The following is a 19,577-nucleotide window of genomic DNA, read 5'->3' as shown; positions in this document are numbered from 1 at the left end:
GAGAAGAAGAGGCAAGCACCCAGGAAGGAAGAGGAGGGGAGAGGAGGAGGGGGGTTTGACGGCTTTGGCGGCAATGCCGTTGTGTTGTCAGGCTGGGATGGGCGAAGAAGAAGAGGAAGAGGTGGAGGAGAAGAGAAAGAAACAAAGCGTGCGAGGGCTGATGTATTTTTTCTCCACGTCCGGTTGCCTTTTTCACCCCTGCAAGGCTAGCACCGGCCAAGCGACGAGGTAGCGGTACATGGCCCTCCCTCGCGGCGCTCGCTTGCCAGGCCGAGCCAACCGAGTACTTACCCGTACTCCGCACCTCGTCCACTGTATCCGTATGCGTCAGGGTGGATTCAGCAAGTTGGCGGGGAGGGAAACGGATGCTGGAGCCCGTGACGTTGGATAAAGGGTCGTTCTGATTGATTAGGCACCTACCTTTCGATGTTGCCTCCTTGCTTTGTGCTTTGCTGTTTTGTGTTGTAGTGATCCGCCGTCCACGAAATGGACATGCGCATGTATCGCGTGGCCCATGGAAGCATCAAGCACAGTAGGCGCCTTAGGTAGTCCCTGAGGATGTTGGGCAAAGAAGTACCAGGTACAAGCCATGGCAAAGGACCAAGCTAAGTATCAAAGTACCAGCAATGGGGGAGGGGGGGGACTCATCTCGCTGCGTCTTCCCAAACTTCCCATCAAGCCATCGCCGCGCCGTCACCTCAATCCCATCCTGTCTATTCGACGCCCGCAAACCATGCACGCCAAAGACACCGCGAGAGGTTACGCTGACCTCAACTAAACCTCGCCTCCTCGAGGCTGGTCCCATGACGCGTCATCACCGCTCTCCGGAGCCGCCCTCGTTGGATGGATGCAACAGGTTACATCCTCCCTCCCTTTGCCTGCTTGCTTGCTCGTGCCCTGGCTGTCTTGAACAAAGCATCTTGCATGTTTCCTTGCTTCCACCGTCAACGTGCCGTCCGTGGACCCCGACCCCATCTAGATGCCCGCCTCCATTGTCCGCATCATTCGTGCCACGGCCCGTGCGTGTGCAACTTGCATTTCACTCGTCCGTAATACAACGTTTCCTTTTTGCCGTGGCGGCCAGAAACCTGGTCCTCGGGACAGGCGGTTCCATGACCTATATATATCCCGTGCATAGGGTCGCCCAGACAAAGAGCCTTGCTATTTGCGTCACGGCGAAAACAGTCATCTAGCTGGGTTGCCTGGACACCAATTTTGCTATAGTAATCGCCTTACTGCGTCCGACCGGCTCGTGCTGCCCAAGGGCGTCGTGCCAGTTCAGTGCTATTTGAGTTGCCCCAAGGCGCTTGATTCCTTACCGTCCCTTGAGCTTCTCCTTCCACCCACCCTTTTCGAAGAGCCAGAGTGCTTCCGTGGCGTAGGCGCGACTTCCTCTGTGTCCGCCCTCGCCAGCTGCTGCCTCCAGCAGGCTCTCCAGAACTCTGCCCTGCTTCATCGAGTCCCAAACGCCCATCGCAATCGGGTCGTTCTCCGTCTTCCCCCACTCTCCGTGCCCTAGCCGATAGAGGATCCTGCCCAGGGTCTGGTAAGCCATGCATCGTTGGGCGGGCACAGCACTTCTAGCGAGCCGAGCCAGCTCCGCGACGGTATATCCGGCGGCCTCTGGGGCTTCCCCATGGTGATGGAGTCCCCTGGTAGAAGGAATGGACCGACTGATGCGTGGCGAGAGAAACCTGCCGCGAAAGTCGAACCGCAGAGCGGACACGCCGATTTCGGGATGGGGGTAGTAGGGCGATTCCTTGTCCGCGGGGCTGTCTTTGCTGGGCACGGGCGCCATCCAAGCGAGCTTGCTGGGATCGGCAGGCAGGCTGGGGAAGTATTTTTCGTGAAGCGTCGCAAGGAAGTTGGGATCGGAGGGGTCGATGTCGGGAAGGCTTGGGGGAGCGGGAAAGTGCGTCGACTTTGGTTGGTTGGTGATGGGAAACAGATTGGGTGGGATTTGCGTCAGCGCCTTGTCCTCGTCGAAAGGGTCATCGGCCGAGGAGTCCCTGGCTCTGGGTGCACTCTCTGTTGGGTTTGGTTCTTGTGTGTCTGCACTCTCGACTCTGACCTCGGGCGGTGCCGGTGTCTTTTCCTTGTGTTCGGAGGCGGGAGGATCGAAAGGCGAAGGCTCGATGTGGTCGTCGATGTTTGCCCGCTGGAGGAGTCGTTGCACTAGAGTGGGATTGAGACCTTGCATGATGTCGTCCTGTGCCTGTGCTATCTCTTGTGGCGACATGCTCGCAATCTTTTGCCGATTCTCTTGATCGATGCGCCTCCTCTCTGCCTCGTCAAGCCCCAGCTGCTGTGTGACGCCCTGCGCAGAGGACCGAGACGCGTCCGCATCGCTCCCTGTTTCTGGCTCAGAGCCAGCGCCCGACCGCTGCTTCTTGAAGGCCGAGCTCTTCCATCGCCTCTTGTGCTGCGGGAAGCCGGTAGAGGACGTTTGCAGGGCCGGAAACTCGACAGCCTTGGTCGCGGAGAGATGTCGTTCGACGACGTCTCCTATGAGGAGCGTCGGATCCATGGTTGACGTGAGGTGCGGATACCAATTTTGTCCGGAGCCCTGCAGTCGGAAGTTGAGGCTTGTAGCTGACAAATGATAAGTACCTACGTAGGTATCTAGGTACTTTGCGGCGGGGTGGACGGGTGTTGGTGCCAAACGCAGGCGGCAGCAGCCGACTCCCACGTGAGACAATATTCCCTGACCAAGTGCCGTACCTGGTAAGTTATCTCGCGGATAAAGAGAGAGATGGCCAAGGGAAATGGTACCAGGACAGGAATGTAAACATATCGTATCCGACTGGACTTGGCGCCATGCTGTCTGATTTCCTACGAGGCTGCCGAGTAACAGCAACAGACGGCACCTAACTTTAAATGCCCCGCTGGAGTGTAAATCCCCGTTAGCCCCTCGTTTGATGCGGGCTTCTGCCGTACTCGTTTTCCGCAAATCTCCCGGCAACGGATCTACGAGTGATTGCTTCCCTGCTCTGCTGTCGTGCTCGCCTTTGGCTTCAGCATGGAAGTGGAGGCGGCATCGCCGGCCAAGTCGGTGATTTTTACAACCTCGACCCGCCAGCCAAGCCCAGGGTAAATTGGCGTGCAGCCACGATGTAAGCCGCAGCTGGGGAGGGCCGGTGCACGAATCCCTCGCCTGTGTCTGTACTTTGTAGCCCACTATCTGGAAGACCAGGGGCGGTACTTCGTGCTCCTAAGCATGCACCGCCACGCTTGCATTAGCGCCGATCGATTCTTCACCTCCGGATTTCCCAGAACATGTAACTATTCTGGGTGACAAGGTACAGAGTACTTGCAGGTATGGAGTCGAAGTATGAGAAAGGTAAGTTATTCGCACGTGCGTCTCGAAAGGGAATCATTTCTGGGCACAGTCACCAATAGTCAACTTTATACGGGAAGCGAACACACGCTTGCTTGTACAATAGAAGATAGGAGAAGCCATCAAAGCCTCCATCCTTCTAACCATTGACGCCAAGGCAGGAACAGCAGGCATCATGAAAGTGTTCCGGACAATTCGCACCCTAGGGTAGCCCCGCTGGGGAGGGCCCTTCCCGAACGTGAAGCTGACACCACGCCTGACCGCAATCAGGCGTGGCCGTGTGGTGAGGTACTCGATACTTGAAACCATGGTTATCTCTCGCCGACATTGTGCCTCCCTTGGACCCGGGTAACTTTGATCCCTTCTTTTCCCTCATTTACCACCAAGTACCACCTGAAGGCTGCTGGCGTGGAGCAAGAGATGGCAGCCGGACGGCCGCAACAATATTAGTAGTACACATGTCAGTTCTCTGGAAGGGCTGGCAACGACAAGCAAGCAAAGCATCAGGTGTGCAGGCAAAGTAGGTACATACGTAGATGACCCATATATATCGAGGTACGTGCGTGTACGCCGCCGGTACGAACGGATAGAGTGCGTCCTGTGTACATGCGGCTCTACATGAGCCCGCACTTTGGCTTCTCAAGCAAGCTTCCACAACGAGGCATCACTGTACAGTCCGGATACGTTCGCCTGTTGTACCGGAGGCGAGCACCTTTCAATGCAAAGCAACGGGAAGAATAGACGTCCAAGAGCGGTGCCAGTTGAGATAGCTGAGATAGCTGAGACGCCGAGTACCTAGTAGGTCCCAAGTACGCAGGTTCTCGGTGGTAGCGGCGTGTGGCTTGGCCTGGGGTTCCAGTCGCCCCCCTCCGGCCCTGCATCTGTCTTTCTTTGCACGTTGCCCTGCAGAGCAAAGCAGCAGAGCAGCCCCACCCTCCCTTTTCTCCTCCGAAGAGTCGTCGTCTGTTCCCCCTTGTGCCCCCTGTCGCCTTCCGACGCTAAGCCAGAAAAAGAAACCAAACAGACTGTCGAGTACCGAGGAGGTACTTGCAGCGCAGCCATTCAATTGGTCGACGCACACTTGCACCTCCCTTCCATGTAAGCGGCGGCTGCCAGGCTTGGACCCCGGAACAACCTGGAAACTCTTGCCTGCAGAGCCGACTGTGTAGGTACTGTACCCAGGTAGTGTCTATCTTCTACGAAGTATACGGTCAATGGTAGCTTCTTCCCGGATTTACCTGCCCTCTGGACCTTTGGGGTATGCAACGCCGAGGTTCTGGGTACATTGGCCTTTTGTCCAGTACGGGGCCCGTCCAGGTAGAGGTACCTGGTCTTGCTCGCATTGCACGCGCACACACACACGCACACACACACACTCGCGCACAATGAAGCCGCCCCTCCCCGCGATGATAATTGCAAGTCTCGTCTCTTTGGCGTACGTGTTGGAGAGCAGCAAGGCCTCGTCGCCCTTCCTTTGCATGCTGCCTGATAGAGCGCGGCCACCCCCTCGCCCCGGTTTTTCCTCAGTCAGGTGCAGCAAGAAGAAATGCTTGCCGTTTGTAGGAGCTGTAGCCATTCCCAGGCCAAAATTCCGGGCCCGTCCTCATCCCCCATCTGCATCCGGGCTCTGTTCCTGACTCTCCTTCTCCCTCTCTCTCTTTCTCTCTCTCTTTTTCTCTCTCTCTTTCCTCCTCCCTCTCACCTTCTTCGTCCTCTCTTTCTCTGCCTGCCTCGTTGCTCTCTCTCGCCTTCCTTTTCTCTTTATTCCCCTTCTCATCCCCCACCTTCCCACCTTCCTACCTCCTCCGTCTCCCTCTCTCTCTCCTTCACCCTTTTGTCCGCAACAACGACATCGACGAACCCCCACCCACCATAAAAAACACGACGCAAAAACCGACCGACAAACGGCGCCTGATCTGCAGGATTACATCGATTCCGCATCGTCGCGCCCTCGACGTCATCGCCAAAGGTGCGCCTTCCTGCGTGGCCGTCGCTGCTGCACACGCTGCCAACTCCGGATCGGCCGTGGCCCCGCGTTTGGAGCGCGGCGGCAGAGGTCGTCCACCTGCCCCTGTGGCCCCCGACAGGCGGCCCCTGGGCTGAGGCTATTCGCAACCCGCCTTTTTGGCCGCCCCACGCTACTCGGCACAGTAGTAGCTCGACAGTATTGCCATCCCGTCCCATCATCCGGTTCCGGGCCCGTTCGTGCGCGTCCACCCACACACCTCCCCGTCCTGGCCACTCAGCTTGCGCGCCAACCCCGAACACCGTCAACGTCGAGCATCGAGTCCTAACCCGTTTGATTTGCATGCAACGTCGAAATCAATCCTAGCTCTGCACCGCCGTCGCGCTCAGCCGCCCTCTTTCTGTTTCACCCTGCTTGCACTCCATTCTGTCTAATTTTTAATCGACGCCGACTCGTGGTAGTGGTAGTGGTGGACAGATTTCATCACCTGATCACCTGATCCCCGTGGCATCTCCTTGTCTCGGTCACCTGCTCGCATTAGTCCCGCCATCAGCGAAAGCCTGTCTCTCTCCGCCTCAAGCGACGGTACGGAGGGCAGGCTGGTGAGGAGAGCATTGTCGTTACCGCTCCAGCCAAACATGGCCGCTGCTGCCGATACGCCCCGCTACGAATCTTCAGCAGGAGAACTCTCTTCGCCCCCGTCGGGCTCGCTCTCGGAGCCAGGATCGCCCTCGCGCCTCACCGCCGGCCGCCCAGGTAGCAACAACGTCAGTCGCACCATGGATCAAGGGGAAATTGTCGTTGGCAACGGCGACCAGCGCCAGCCGTCCTCATCGCAGTCCCAGTCGAGACAGATCACCTTCCAACAATACCAGCAGCCCTCGCCCACTGCAGTCACGGGCAATGGAACCAGCAGCGGTGTTAGTGCAAGCCGCACACAGTCGCAGAAGCGATACGAACTCATCGATGGCCAATGGGTGCAGTTGACGGCCGCCGGCATCCCTCGCAAGAAGCCCGGCCGCAAGCCCGGCACCATCGTGAAGCCCAAGACGACCCCCGACGGCGCCCCCGAGCCGCCCAAGGCCCGCAAGCCCCGGAAGCCTCGTGACCCAAACGCTCCGCCCGTTCAGCGCAAACGCAAGCTTGCCCCTGCCTCGGATATCGACACGGACGGCGACGCCCCACGGCCTGCCGCCGCCCCTGCCTCGGGATCGCACATGACAACCACGAGCGCCGCGCCCACATCGGTTCCTTCTCAGCACCAAGCACAGGACAATCATCAGCAGCAGCGCGAGCGCCAGCCTCCCGCAGAGCAACAGCATCGCTCTTCACCCAAGATGCCCAAGCGCGAGGGCTATCCCGGGTCCATGCAGAGCATTCTCAATGCCGACCCGCCTGTCCAGGCCTCTGCAACCACCACTGCCGCCAGCACCTCGGTTCCGGTGCGCAGCAGCGGCTTGAGCTACGACCCAATTCGCGGTAATTACGATCCCGTGCGCGAGACCATCACGGCTCACGGCACAAGCCAGTTTTCGTCGACATCGGGCTCTCCTCGGGGGCCGACTCAACTGGCCCACCGCTCGCCATCTATTGCCAGCATGCTCGAGCCCCAGGCTCCTACCGCGACGTCGCCAACCCAGTCACACCACCAAGGCCACCGGGGGGCCTCAACCCAGTCGAGGCTGCACGCAAAAGAGTCGCCCTCGATGCCTCCTTCGCCCTCGTACAGACCTGCCTCGAATGCCACGCCAACCCCGCGCCAGACAGCGCAGGACGCGAAAAAGGAGTCGGCCCAAGACGCGAAAAAGGAGACTCCGCCACCGCCGCCGCCGCCGGCCCCACGGCCTGTTGTGAACCAAGCCAGATTTACCACTATTGCTAACGGCCCCGTGCGCAAAACTGACAAGTCTCATACTGGCGTCTCCACGCCCAAGACGGACAACCTGGACGACGTGGGCCAAGAAAGCGAAAGTAGATCCATTCTCGACTTCGGCAAGGCGAGGCCCGGTGAGGAGCTACTGGCCCCAACCATTATTCTCAAAATCCCCATCAAGAACGGCGAGACCAACAAATACGTCAACTTTACGCGCCTGGCCGAGGAGCGATATGGATGGGACGCACTGCACCCTCGACTCGCGGCCAACCGAGACCGCAAGGCTCGCATTGCCGCCGCCGCCGCATCTCTCGAGAAGGTCGACTCGGGCCGCGAGTCGGGCGACGAGATGTCGGTAGACTTGTCCGACGGCGAGGCGAGCAACCCGGAAAACGGCGGAACCAGTGGACCAGATGCGCAAGCCAAGCCCAAGAAGAAGCGCAACTTCAAGGAGGATCAGTACGACGTGGACGATGACTTTGTCGACGATTCGGAGATGCTCTGGGAGGCGCAGGCTGCAGCGAGTAGGGATGGGTTTTTCGTGTATTCGGGCCCTCTGGTGCCCGAAGTAGAGCGGCCTCCGCCCGGGTATGTGGCCTGGCCTTTTATTGACCTGACCCGACGAGCTAACCAGCCTCTAGTCAGGACGGACCACCTAAGCGTGGACGCGGCAGTAGGGGCGGTCGCGGCGGCAGGGGAGCGGCGAGAGGAGGCGCCACTGGTCGCGGCGGTGGCCCGGGTTCTCGAGGTGGCACCGTCGGCCGCAAACCTCGAATTACCAAGTCGGAAAAGCTTCAGCGCGAACGAGAAAAGGCCGATCGCGAGAGTGCGGCCCAACTTTCCAAGACGCCCACAAACGCGTACGCGCTTCAACCTACTACGCCGTCCTTTACAGTCAGCGAGATTGGTGCTTAACGGGAGAGATGGTGTTCTCTGCCTGCCACATGTGACAAGCGCGCTCTCTTCTACACGACCAAGCATAATATGCAGAGCAGAATCTTGTTTGTACAGCCACTCACGACGGATAGACGGCGAGTCTCGTTTTCGTTCTTACTTTTTGACAACCACCCCCCCGCCGTTCTCACTCCTTTTTCTGTTTTCTTTTCTTTTGTCTTTCAATCCCCCCTTCTTCTCGTCGGCGGAGCAGACGTACGCGAAGGGTGTGTGAATGCCTATGGGCTTCTCGTCAACCATACGGGTGTCAGGCACTGGAGCGTGACTCCGAACTTGTTGCGGCACAGGACTCTTGATGGGAATACACGGAAAGGCGTTATGCTTCGATTTGCCACGGGCCGCAACCGCTGCGTGCGCGTACTTCAAGTCTTTTTGCTCGATTCGCACGTTGGGCGTTTTCCCCCTGAGTAGCACGAGGGAGACGATGGGAGATATCCTGCACTGCATGGGCTGGTTTGGGCTGTTTGAGCATGGGGTTGGTCTCGCTGCACGCGAGGGCCGGGATGATGATGGAAGGACATGGACGAAAGCTTTGTGTTTGTAGCGAGATTCTGCGAGAATAGAGCTGGTTCTTGGCACATGCGTCCCTTTTTGGACATTTCCGTGCAGTTGGTAGGACGGGGCAGGGCGGGGCGCGACGACGGCCCGGGGGTGGGCTGGACTGATGTGCATCATTGGTCGAGTCTACTTGCAGTATACTTTTGCATCTTCCCTACTCTGTACATGAGTTGTTTGCCTCGACACAAGCAGACCTTGCGGCATGAAAATCGCTTTGACAAGAGGAATATGATGGTAAGGAGCAGGGGAGCGGCCAAGCAGCAAACGGGGGGAGGTTGCGAGGGGTGAGAGATGTCAGGCAATGGCAAACTCAGGAATCTCGCCCATCTCGTTGCGCTGCTCGGCGCCGACGCGGTAGGCGGCACGCCAGCGCAGCTTGGCCGACTCGACGCGGCGGGTGCGGTCGCCGGCGTGCCACACGTCCACCTCTTGCGTGACGCCGCGGCTCTGCTTGGGGCCGAGGTCGCGGCCCGTCTGGGGCTTGAGCTGGAGTTCGTAGCCCTGTTGCGGGGAGGGACGAGAGAGGTTAGCATACGAGAGAGAGAGGGAGACTGGCACTCAGGAGGTTGGTTGAATGAATGTGGGTAGAAGTCATGGACGGACCTTGGTGACGGCCAGCTGAAAGTGAAGCTCGGTAATGGGCTGCGCCGTGTTGTTGCCAAAGGAAAAGACAATGTTGATGGCGTTGTTGGGGCCGACCCGCTTGGCCAGGAACTCGGCGCGCAGACCCGTGTCGGTGACGAGCGACTTGTGCTCGCGGGGCTTGGACGGGGCCGCCGGCGGTAGCGACGAGGTAAAGTTCCATTCGTCGTCGTCGTCGGCGGTGGCGGCGGCGGGCTTGGGGGGGGCGCTGAACGCGGCAAAGGGATCCGATGCGGGTTGCGGCGGCGGCGGCGGCGGCGGCGGCTGCTGCTGGGCGGCGGGCTGCGGTGTTGTCGACTGCGACGCTGCGGGGGACGTGAAGGAGGCGAAGTGGGAAAAGGACGATGTCATGCTAGGCCCGCTGGCCCCGGCACTGCTGTCCTGGGTCATGGATGAAAGAAGGGCCGGGCCTGGAACGTCTTTGCGGCTCGGGTTAGCTCCCGGACGGCCATTCCCGCTGCTGTTGCTGGCATGACGGAGGGAGAAGGCGACTCACTCTGATTGGCCCCGAAGCCGAGAACAATGTTGCCGCCCTGGCCATACGTACTCGAGGGGCCGCCAATGTCGAGGCCCAGCAGGTCGTTTTCGAGGCCGCTGGCTGGGGAATGCACCTGCGAGGCACCGTTGCTGCCGTTTGTATCGGCGGCGTCGGCGTCGGCGTCTAAGTCGATGAGCGACAGCTCCGTGGCCGGGCCGGCGGCCGCCGCCTTGGGGGGCGGGGCGCCGGCGGCCACACTGGCTGCCCCTTCCATGTCGCCCTTTTTCATGAGCTTGTAGCGCTCGACGGTGCGGTGTATGCTGTCGTTGATCTCGAAGAGCTTGGCCACGGCCTCGTGGTCCTCCGACTCCTCCTCGCACATCTTTTGTATCTTGGGCTGGGCGCTCTGCAGGGCAGAGGCCAGCTCGCTAAAGACGTCGCCGTCGGTCATGGTGTCGCCGGACTTGAAGGCCTCGAGGCGTTCCTCGAGCAGCCTTGCCTTGGCCTGGATCTTGCCAATCTCCTGGGCGGCCTTGGCACGGTAGTCTGTTTTGGAGCGGTTGTCGTATCCGGCCATGATCTTCATCAGGCGGTTGGCTTCGCGGAGGTCCTCGGGGGTGCCGCGTCGGATAAGCTCCTGCAACTTGGCCGACTGAGCTTCCTTGTCCTCCTCCTCCATTTCGTCGGCTGACTTTAAGTTCTAGGTAGGATATACGTTAGCAGGGGGGAGGACGAAGGCGGGAAAGAAGGCTCACGTCGCTGGGATTCAAGACGGCGGCATCCTCTCGGCGGACCTCGGGAAACATGTAGCCCTTGTAGCTCAGAAGGCGGTGCATGTCGCGGATGAAGCCCAGGTCCTCCCTGTAGCGGCTGGTGTCGCATATGGTGAGGCGCCATTCCTCTATTGCCTCGAGGATCTTGGCCTGGACACGAGTGGAGCGGATGGGGGGCCTCTCAGGGAACCTGCGGACGAGCTCGTTGAGGAATTCCTTTGTGCTGATCTGCAGGTGAAAGGGGTAGCCGCAGTTCTTGACGCAGTTGTCGAGCAGGTTGAGGGCGAGCAGGGCGACGTTTGGGTTGCGATGGTTGATGTAGCCGACAATGGCGGTGGCGGCCTCGCGCGGGGCACTGCCCTTTTTGCTGTTGATGAGGTCGCATATCTCAAGGTTGAGGGCGAGGTTGGGCTCGTAGTTGTCGGGGCTGCAGGCGGCCGAGACGAAGCGCTGGAGCTGCGAGGGGGCGCGGCCGAACTCGGTCCAGCGGTCGCGGGCGGCGGCGCGGGCTGAGGCGGCCTCCATGGTGTGGGTGTCTTTGCGATGGATGGACTCGGGAAGATGGGAGGAGGAGGAGGAGGAGGCGGTCGGGCGAGAGGCGAGAGGCGAGAGGCGAGAGAGAGAGAGAGAGACGGGCGGCGCTTCGGAAGACGATGGGGGCCCCTGTCACAGGGCAACGCAGAGCCGGAGGCGATGGCAAATTGCTCAGGGGAGTGTCATGGCATGGTTTCTCGGGGGAGCGGCCACGGGAAGCAGTCGTGGTTGTGCTTGTTCTTACCGTGGGCGCCCGAAAGGTTGCGAGGCTTGAGATGAGATGATTCGGTCGCGGAGAGAAGCGCTGGGCGGCCAAGGTGGCTATTATCTGCGCTTGTATTGTATTGTATTGTGCATGCGTCAGGTACCGCTGCCGCTCACGCTGGCCCAGAAGATACATGCGTTGGGAGCCCAGGAGCGAACGAGGTACATGGCAGGGCGGGGCTCTCTTTTTCTCACGATTTCTCTGCCCCGCTCACTAACAATTTATTTACTGCCGGCTCCCTCTTGGACCTCGAAACTCACGACGACTTCGAGTCAACGACGACGACGACGACGACGACGACTTTGTCCATCCGGAGCCAGCCACAGCAACGCAAAAACCTACCCCCATCCTCATTCTTCTCCCTTTTGCTTCTCTGCCCGAGCCACCGGCCAGTCCCGAGTTCTACGGCTGCTTGCTCCTCCATCTGCAGAGCCGCGCGCCCGCCCGTCACACCTGGACACGCACACCCAAGACATCCCAAATGGTCCGCCACAAAAAGGACTTTGCCGCCCGCGGCCGCAAATCCGGCCATCGCGGAGGCGGCCCCGGACGAGCCTCGGGACCCCGTGACGGCGACGCCCCCGCGCCACCCGCCTTCCGCGCCGCCTGCTGGGACCTCGGCCACTGCGACCCTAAGCGCTGCTCCGGCAAGCGGCTGATGCGGCTCGGCCTCATGCGCGAGCTGCACCTGGGCCAGCGCCACAACGGCGTCATCATCACCCCCAATGGCAAGCAGGTCCTCTCCCCGGCCGACGCGCCCCTCATGGACCAGCACGGCGCCGCCGTCGTCGAGTGCTCCTGGGCCCGCACCGCCGAGGTCCAGTGGGCCAAGGTCGGCGGCAAGTGCGAGCGCCTGCTGCCCTACCTCGTCGCCGCAAACACCGTCAACTACGGCAAGCCCTGGCGCCTCAACTGCGTCGAGGCCCTCGCCGCCGCCTTTTACATCTGCCGCCACCCGGACTGGGCAGAGCAGGTCCTCGCCCCTTTCCCCTACGGGCCCTCGTTTCTCGACATCAACCGCACCGTCCTCGACAAGTACGCCGCCTGTGACGACGACGCCCACGTGAAGAGGACAGAAGCCGAGTGGATGGAGAGGCTCGAGAGGGAGTATGCCGAGAGCAGGGAGCGCGGCGCTGACGACATGTGGACGAGCGGGAACACAAACCACCGGCTGCCCAAGTCCTCGGGAGACGAAGAAGAAGAAGAAGAAGACGACGACGACCAAGACGCTCAATCACAAGACGGGCGGAGCATCGACGGCATATACCTGGGCAAACGGCCCCTGGACCCCACACCCGCCGAAGCTCAAGCGACGGCGGAACTGGAGCACCCATCCAACAGAGACCCCTTTGACATATCCGACGACGACGACGATGCCGCCGCCATGGCGGAAATCCGCCGCAAGGTCCTCGCCTCCAAGACCTTTTCCAACCCCAACCCCGACTCCGGCCTCGACTGCTCCCAACAAGGCGGCGATGGCAAGAAGAAGCCGGCCACCATCAGCCGGCCCCAGCAGCGGCATCAGTTTGCCGTCGACCTCGACCCGCAGCCCGACTCGGACAACAGCAGCCCCAGCGATAACGATGATGACGATAATGACGATGATGAAGACGATGATGACTTTGACAACATCATCGAGGCGACGCCCGTGACGGACAAGATTGGCCTCGCCAAGCTGGAAAAGGATAGGAGTCGAGCCACGGTCTCGAGCAGGACGTATTCCTCCAACGCCGTCTCTGCCCCGAGTCGGTGGTAGACGGCTGCCCCGAGCCACAACAAGCGGAAGAGTAAACCGACAAGACAATCGCTCACTTCTTGAACCATCCTAGACTTGTGCACTCACTGCCTGATACCTCCTGAGCCCATGTCTCGGCTCGAGAAGCACGACTGATCCGCGAGCAACTAGCTCATGTCTATCCAGGCCCTGAAACTATAATACATGCTGGCCGGCTGGCCCGCTTGTCTTTCTTTCCTTTATTCTAGGAGTCTTTTTTTAGCCTTGTCACATCATATCTCTACATATACTAGCCATGCCGTCTAGTCGGCTGCCCTCTACCTCCTCCCATGCCAGCCTGTAGACACTCCCACGTCTAGGAAGACGGGTTCCCACCGATCCCATGTATATACACCGTCTTGGCACGTGCCCCAACAGTGCCCCTCTACAAGGATCGCTTTTCCTTAATCTCCTCGTAAGTCTGGATCTGATCGTCCACCGCAAAGTCCTGGAAGCCCTCCAGGCCGATTCCGCACTCGGTGCCCTTGCCCATCTCCATGACGTCCTTTTTGACGTGCTTGAGCGTGTCGATGTGTCCTGCAGCGCAGAAATTGTGAGCAAACGAGATCGGCGCCCAACGACAACGGGGAAGGGGGTTTTGAGGAACAGTGGTAGTAGAGAGAGGAAAAGGGGTTCGAGCTGGCGCGAGGAATGACTTACCGTCATAGATGACTCGGCCCTTGCGCAGCACCTTGATCCGCGACGACCTCTTGATGGCTCCGTTGCGCACCTTGCAGCCCGCAATATTCTTAAACGTCCGCTTCTTGGTGTTGATGGAAAAGACCTGCAGAATGTCTGCCTCGCCCACGACGCGCGTCGACACCGCCTCGGGCAGCAGCGCTGACAGCGCCGCCTTGACATCATCGACGACGTGGTAGATAACGCTGTGGTCCAGGATCCTGACCTTGGCCGCCTCGGCGCGCTGCTTGATGTGCGGCAGCACCGGCATGTTGAAGTTGACCAGGATGCTGTTGGACGCGGCCGCATGGTCCACGTCGTATTCCGAAATCTGGCCCGCCGAGGAGCGCAGGATCGTCGCCTGCGCCTCGTGGTTGCCCAGCTCGAGGATGCTGCTGCAGACCGCCTCAACGGAGCCGACCACGTCCGCCTTGACACAAAAGTTTTGCTGCAGCACCCCGGACTGTTCGGCTATCGTGGACTCGGCCGGTGCCTCCTCGCCCGCTGCCGCCGCCGCCGCTTCCGCAGCTTCTGCCGCAGCCTTTTCCCGCTGCCGCTGCTCTTGCTCGGCGAGCTGCAAGGAGCTCTCCTCCCGGTTAGCCATTTCCATGCGATATTCGACCGCCGACTTGGCTTTGCCCTCGTCGGGAGCCTGCAGCACCTGCTCTCCGGCAGGGGGCAGGTCTCGCCAGCCGAGTACCTCGACGGGCGTCCCTGCAGATGCTTCGTCGAGTTCAGTGCCCGCCTCGTTTCGCAGCAAACGGATCCTGGCCCACGACTTCCCTGCGACAATAAAGTCGCCGAGCCTCAAGGTTCCTCGTTTGACGAGGACCGTGGCCACCTTGCCGTCTTGCTTGATGCTCGATTCTAGAACCCAGCCCTCAGCCATGCCGTCCGTCTCGGCGCGCACGTCGAGAACCTCGGAGAGCGTGACGATGTTCTCCTCCAGGTCGTTCATGCCCTGGCCAGTCTTGCCGCTGACACAGACGACCTGGACATCCCCTCCGTAGTCCTCAATCTCAACCCCATGTCGCGAAAGATCGATCTTGACCTGGTCAACGCGCGCGTCCTCCTTGTCAATCTTGTTGATGGCCACAATAATGGGCACCTTGGCCGCCGTGGCATGCTTCAGGGCCTCAATCGTCTGCGGCATGACGCTGTCGTCTGCCGCAACCACTAGCACGACAATGTCGGTCACATTTGCTCCGCGCTGGCGCATGGACAGAAAGGCGGCATGCCCGGGCGTGTCAAGGAACGTGATGGGCTTGCCCGACGACATCTTAACCACAAACGCACCGATGTGTTGCGTGATGCCCCCGTGCTCCTGCGCGGCGACGGACGACTTTCTCAGCCAGTCGAGGAGAGTTGTCTTGCCATGATCGACATGGCCCATGATGGTGACAATTGGAGGGCGTCCAGGCAGAGACGAGGCTTCTGCGGGTGGCGGCCGAGGCCTCAGGTCTCTTTGCGAGCCGGTGTCAATGGTTGGCTCGAACCCATACTCCATCGCGACGAGGGCCGCCGTGTCACCCGCCATGATGGTGTCGAGCGTGATGTTCTCGAACCCCATTTCTTCCATGTCCTTGAGAAATCGGTTGGCGCGTTGCTTCAACGCCTGTCCCAGGTTCGATACACTGATGTATTCGGGGAGGAAAATGGGGACCGCCGTCGGCTCATCCGGGACGGCTCGTTGCTTTCGGGCCTCCTTCTCGGCCTTGGCACGTTGCCGTTGCTCCCAACGGTAGACAGCCTCGTCATCCCACTCGCTATCGTCCTGCTCGCCCCGGCCCCGCCTGTGGACTTTCTTGGACTTTTTCAAGGTCTGATTCCGCATTGACTCGTCTTCAATCTCATACCTCATCAGGCGCCTCTGCCGCTGCACTTCAGTCAATGTGGTGTCTTGACCGCCGCCTGACTTATGAGTGTTGGCATCGTGGGCTGGTTTTGACGACCCCTCTTGGGTTTGCTTCGCTGTCCAGGGGGCGGCGGCAGCCTCCCGGCCTTTCCTGCTATTGTCCTTGAAGCTGGCGAACCTGTTCTCAAGCTCTCCCCAAAAATCCTCATCGTTGGCCCTGGGCTTGCTGGGTGGCTGTTTGCTGGCATTGGCCAGCTCCAGCATCGAAGAAAAGGATCCGATGGTGTGCGCCACTCCGTCTCGCCCGGCGGGCTGTGCCACGTGCTCCGCTGTTTGTGCTCTACGGTCGCCAAAGGAGCCCCATGCTTGCCGCTGCGGCGGCCCTGGGCTGCCCGAAGGCTTTGGCGATTCCAGCACGGTCAACTTGCGGTTGCCGTAAAGGCCCAAGCCAGGTCTGGGTTGCGCAGGGGGTGATTGCGCTGGCCCTGCCACCCCGCCGGGGGATGCTTTCGACGCTGAGTGCTGATCCGGAGCTGTCCACGACACGGGAGTCGGTCGCGATCGCGGCTCGCGGTCCGTGTTGAAGACATTGGCGAGAACAGATCTTGACATGTTGACTTGGGCCTCGGCGAGGCCGTGCCTGAGGCCTCCCCTCGTAGGCCTTTGACCCCTAGGAGCCGGATTCGGGGGCGTTGGTCTAGGGGCAGCTGGCGTAGGCTTAGGCGGAGGTGCCGAGGCGGCCGTCTGCTTGCGCGCTTCTCGTTCATGGGGGAGGAGACCACCGTTGGCCAGCGAGCCGGCCGTGGAGCGAGCGACACCCGAAGCGAACGAGCCCCACGAACCGCCTGCTCCGCCTCCAAAGGCCCCTGGGAAGCGCGAAGGTTGAGAGGAGCCTCCGTTTGGAGCTGAGTCGTAGAGCGGTACCGAAGCGGAGAGATGGCGAGCACCCCATCGACGCGGAGCAGGCCGGGTGGCTGATACAGACTGCCGCGACGGCTTGGAAGACCCGGGCCAGATGGACGAGGGGCGCTTCGGCGGCAATCGAGCCATTGTAGAGAGCTTGTGTCGACATGAAGCGCAGACGAACGGTTGGCGGCGGCCCTGCATTATGAGGAAATAGGTTAGACGTGGGTTATTGTAGCTTGAGCTCTAGCTTGGGCTTGAGTCGCCTACCCTTGATGCGCGGGCGCCGAACATGGCGGCTAAAGGTGCCCGGAAAGGCGTGACGCAGGACTCTGGGGGCATGGCAAGCCGGTTGTCGAAGCTCGCGATTGGATTTTTTTATCGACGAGTGGCAGCCAGCCAATGGTAGGTAGTGTGGCGGAAGGTCAGCCGAGGGAGTTCGGGGGGCGGGATTACGTATCCGCTTTGTTTAGTGCCGAGCTCAAAGGTGACATAATCGACAAAGTAACTTGTACTATCCGTAATCTAACCCATAACTAAGTTATCTGAAGCTGCGTCTTGATTCGGGCCACGGCCGGTAAGAGTTCCTTGGGCAAAGCTTCTCTGCCAACAGTCTCGGATAGATTTACACCGGCTTCGTCACACCCGTCTGCCCCTATTTTTGTGGCCCTTGCCCTTGTGTTGGTGGCAGCATGTCCTGAGCCGTCCCGTCTGCCCCACCACAGTGGCAGTTCTTCCTTGCTCCCACGGCCGTTGACAGATCAGCCGCGGCCAACTTCAACGGCCTCAAACCTCATCCAAGCCACCAAGCCGGCGCTCGCCTCGAGGCCTGTCCACTGCGCCCGAGACACGCCGGAGAGAGCTCAACCCCCTCGTCTGCCATGGCCCCCGCCAGGAGAAAGGCGGCAAAGTCAAGGCAGTCCGGCTACGGCGGCGGCGGCGACGAGGACTTCAAGGGGGATCCCCCGGCTCCGTTCAAGCGCCCGCCCGAGGCGCTCGAGTCCTTTGCCGATGGGCTCTCGGAAAAGCACGTCTACATCGCCCACATTGACTCCAAGCCCGCCGCCTTCAAGCGCAAAATCTTCCTCGTCCCCGTGGCCATGAACGTCTGCGTCTCCCTGCTCTTTGTCTGGCGCATGTACTCGATCCTCCCCTGGTACTGGCAGCTCGTCGTCTCGGCCCTTGGCTACCCTAGCGAGGCAACTTTCCCCGCCGCCCAGGCCACCTGGGGCGAGCTTGCGCGCGAGGTTGCCAAGCGCGGCATCGTCATGTTCATCGACTTTGTACTCGTCGTCTTCGTCTGGCCCTGGCCGGTCGAGTTTGCTGCCGGCCAGCGTCACGGAAATCCAATGCGATGGCGGTGGAAGGTCGGCTTCCGTGATAAGGAAATCTACGTCCGCCGAAGCCGCGACTGGGACCAGGTCCTCGGCGACATCTTCAAGGACGCCGACGCCCGCAAGATTCTCGTCGCCTACGTCCAGCAGGCCACGTCTCCCCTGCTACAAGAGCAGAAGACGGGCTACCTGCTCATGAACGGCTCCTGGGACCTCGACTGGGAGGCCATGGTCTATGCACACGCACTCGTCGACAACAAGACAGTCGCCGTCGAAGCGTTCAAAACTGTCGTCTTGGTATACCACAAGGACTACGGATGGCTGTGTTACGACCTGAAGGTTGGCTCCGAGACGGATTCGGATGACAAGCGCAGGCAGGTCTTCGCCTTCCGGGATGCCCTCACAGCCATGGGCAAAGAGGACCTTTTCTATCGCTGGGTCGAGATTGTGCAGCTGGAGTCCACGCAAGCTGGAGGATTCGGCCCAGACAAGCAAGAGGCTGCGGCCACCAAAATCCGCGACATGTTTGCATCTGAAGAGATTGATTTCGATGAGCTTTGGAAAGAGGCGGCTCGCGACGTGTAGTATAGGGGACTTAGCGACGTAGAGCATTGAATCCTTCACCCGCGACTCAATCCGCATCATAACCGTGCCCTTTGTTGCCTTACCACCTGTGCTCTCGTGCAGTGAGTCACAAAGGTACACACAGCGAACAGTGGCGCACAGCACTGTCCGCGTTGGGCATCCAGTCCAGTCTCGTGACCCTGCAGAGGTCACGATGCAAGAAAAAGGAGGCCAGGCCTTCGAACCCCGACGCTGGCAAGGCCAAAAAGAAAGGAATCAAGGCCAAAAAAACGTCTTCCACGCCCTGCTACCTCTCTTTCTGCCTTCCAGCGGAGATACTACAGCGCGCCCCGGCGCTTTCGCGGCTGTGGGGTATTTCAAATCCTTTGCGTTGTAATCAGCTCGGAATCGACCCGTCGGTCGTCAAGGGCTGGCAACGTCTCTGAGGGCCCAGGACCTAATCGTATCGGGAAGGTAAAGGTGTGCACCCCTTTAACCACTCGACTACGATTAAGCAGGGTGTCTGGGCCCGCTGGTTGAAAGGGTTGACGTAATTGGACCTTATAAGGCTCTGAACACGCTTTGGTGCGGTTGCCATGGCGAAAGCGTGCCCGTACCTCTGAACAGGTGCGAGTGGGCGCCACCTCGTCCGGGACATGGATTGGAGTCGGTACCAACGGCGTTCAAGGGGCACAGGCTCAGCACAGCAAACGCTTCGAGGAACCGTGGACCGAGGGCTCGTTTGCGTGCTTGTAGAGGTAGCTTTGAAGCTAGCTTTGCATTGCCTGCAGTGTCTGGGACACATCTGTGTGGAGATGTCAGTGTAAGCCGATTCAAAAGCGGCACGCGGCAACGTCACTTACTGCTGCGATGGGTACAGGCCGAGAGAGTTGCTTTCCCACAGATGGGTGTTGGGCCAGGTGCTCCAACAGCGGGCTCCATCAAGCATCTCATGGCTTGCACACTCTCAGAGGAAAGGGGAGAAATGGAGATAGACATGCGAACGCCAGCTTTACCGAGGAGAGCAGCCCTTCCGAGGCAGCAAGTCGTCCAAACCCAGTAAATGCGACATTGCGCAGTCGGCAGAGC

The 19,577-nt window shown here is 60.1% G+C and overlaps 6 protein-coding genes across 6 annotated transcripts; 3 read left to right on the top strand and 3 right to left on the bottom strand.

The window, feature by feature from the left end:
- Positions 1 to 1,315: 1,315 nt before the first annotated feature.
- HRG_11106 (transcription factor Rba50) lies at positions 1,316 to 2,527 on the bottom strand (the record flags this gene model as incomplete). Its single annotated transcript, XM_044869576.1, has 2 exons — positions 1,316 to 1,978; positions 2,072 to 2,527. The coding sequence occupies 2 exons, from the start codon at positions 2,525 to 2,527 to the stop codon at positions 1,316 to 1,318; spliced, it is 1,119 nt and encodes a 372-aa protein (XP_044715527.1).
- A 3,414-nt stretch (positions 2,528 to 5,941) lies between these two features.
- HRG_11105 (HPC2 and ubinuclein domain-containing protein) lies at positions 5,942 to 8,091 on the top strand (the record flags this gene model as incomplete). The annotated part of the gene is made up of 2 exons (XM_044869575.1): positions 5,942 to 7,764; positions 7,818 to 8,091. 2 exons carry the CDS (start codon positions 5,942 to 5,944, stop codon positions 8,089 to 8,091), a joined length of 2,097 nt encoding a protein of 698 aa, XP_044715526.1.
- An 891-nt stretch (positions 8,092 to 8,982) lies between these two features.
- On the bottom strand, positions 8,983 to 11,106 carry HRG_11104 (VHS domain-containing protein; the record flags this gene model as incomplete). Its single annotated transcript, XM_044869574.1, has 5 exons — positions 8,983 to 9,189; positions 9,292 to 9,635; positions 9,684 to 9,749; positions 9,827 to 10,508; positions 10,564 to 11,106. The coding sequence occupies 5 exons, from the start codon at positions 11,104 to 11,106 to the stop codon at positions 8,983 to 8,985; spliced, it is 1,842 nt and encodes a 613-aa protein (XP_044715525.1).
- A 755-nt stretch (positions 11,107 to 11,861) lies between these two features.
- On the top strand, positions 11,862 to 13,136 carry HRG_11103 (putative fer4-like domain in RNase L inhibitor; the record flags this gene model as incomplete). Its single annotated transcript, XM_044869573.1, has 1 exon — positions 11,862 to 13,136. The coding sequence occupies one exon, from the start codon at positions 11,862 to 11,864 to the stop codon at positions 13,134 to 13,136; it is 1,275 nt and encodes a 424-aa protein (XP_044715524.1).
- Positions 13,137 to 13,539: 403 nt separating this feature from the next.
- Positions 13,540 to 16,737, bottom strand: HRG_11102 (elongation factor tu GTP binding domain-containing protein; the record flags this gene model as incomplete). Its single annotated transcript, XM_044869572.1, has 3 exons — positions 13,540 to 13,691; positions 13,815 to 16,553; positions 16,635 to 16,737. 3 exons carry the CDS (start codon positions 16,735 to 16,737, stop codon positions 13,540 to 13,542), a joined length of 2,994 nt encoding a protein of 997 aa, XP_044715523.1.
- A 734-nt stretch (positions 16,738 to 17,471) lies between these two features.
- On the top strand, positions 17,472 to 18,509 carry HRG_11101 (uncharacterized protein; the record flags this gene model as incomplete). Its single annotated transcript, XM_044869571.1, has 1 exon — positions 17,472 to 18,509. One exon carries the CDS (start codon positions 17,472 to 17,474, stop codon positions 18,507 to 18,509), a length of 1,038 nt encoding a protein of 345 aa, XP_044715522.1.
- Between the last annotated feature and the right edge of the window lie 1,068 nt (positions 18,510 to 19,577).

The sequence above is a fragment of the Hirsutella rhossiliensis genome (genome assembly GCF_020360975.1).
Source record: "Hirsutella rhossiliensis strain HR02 chromosome Unknown scaffold00018, whole genome shotgun sequence".
In the NCBI taxonomy this organism is placed as follows: domain Eukaryota; kingdom Fungi; phylum Ascomycota; class Sordariomycetes; order Hypocreales; family Ophiocordycipitaceae; genus Hirsutella; species Hirsutella rhossiliensis.
The sequence above is the reverse complement of the archived record's forward strand: the minus strand, read 5'-3'. Positions and strand labels throughout refer to the sequence as shown.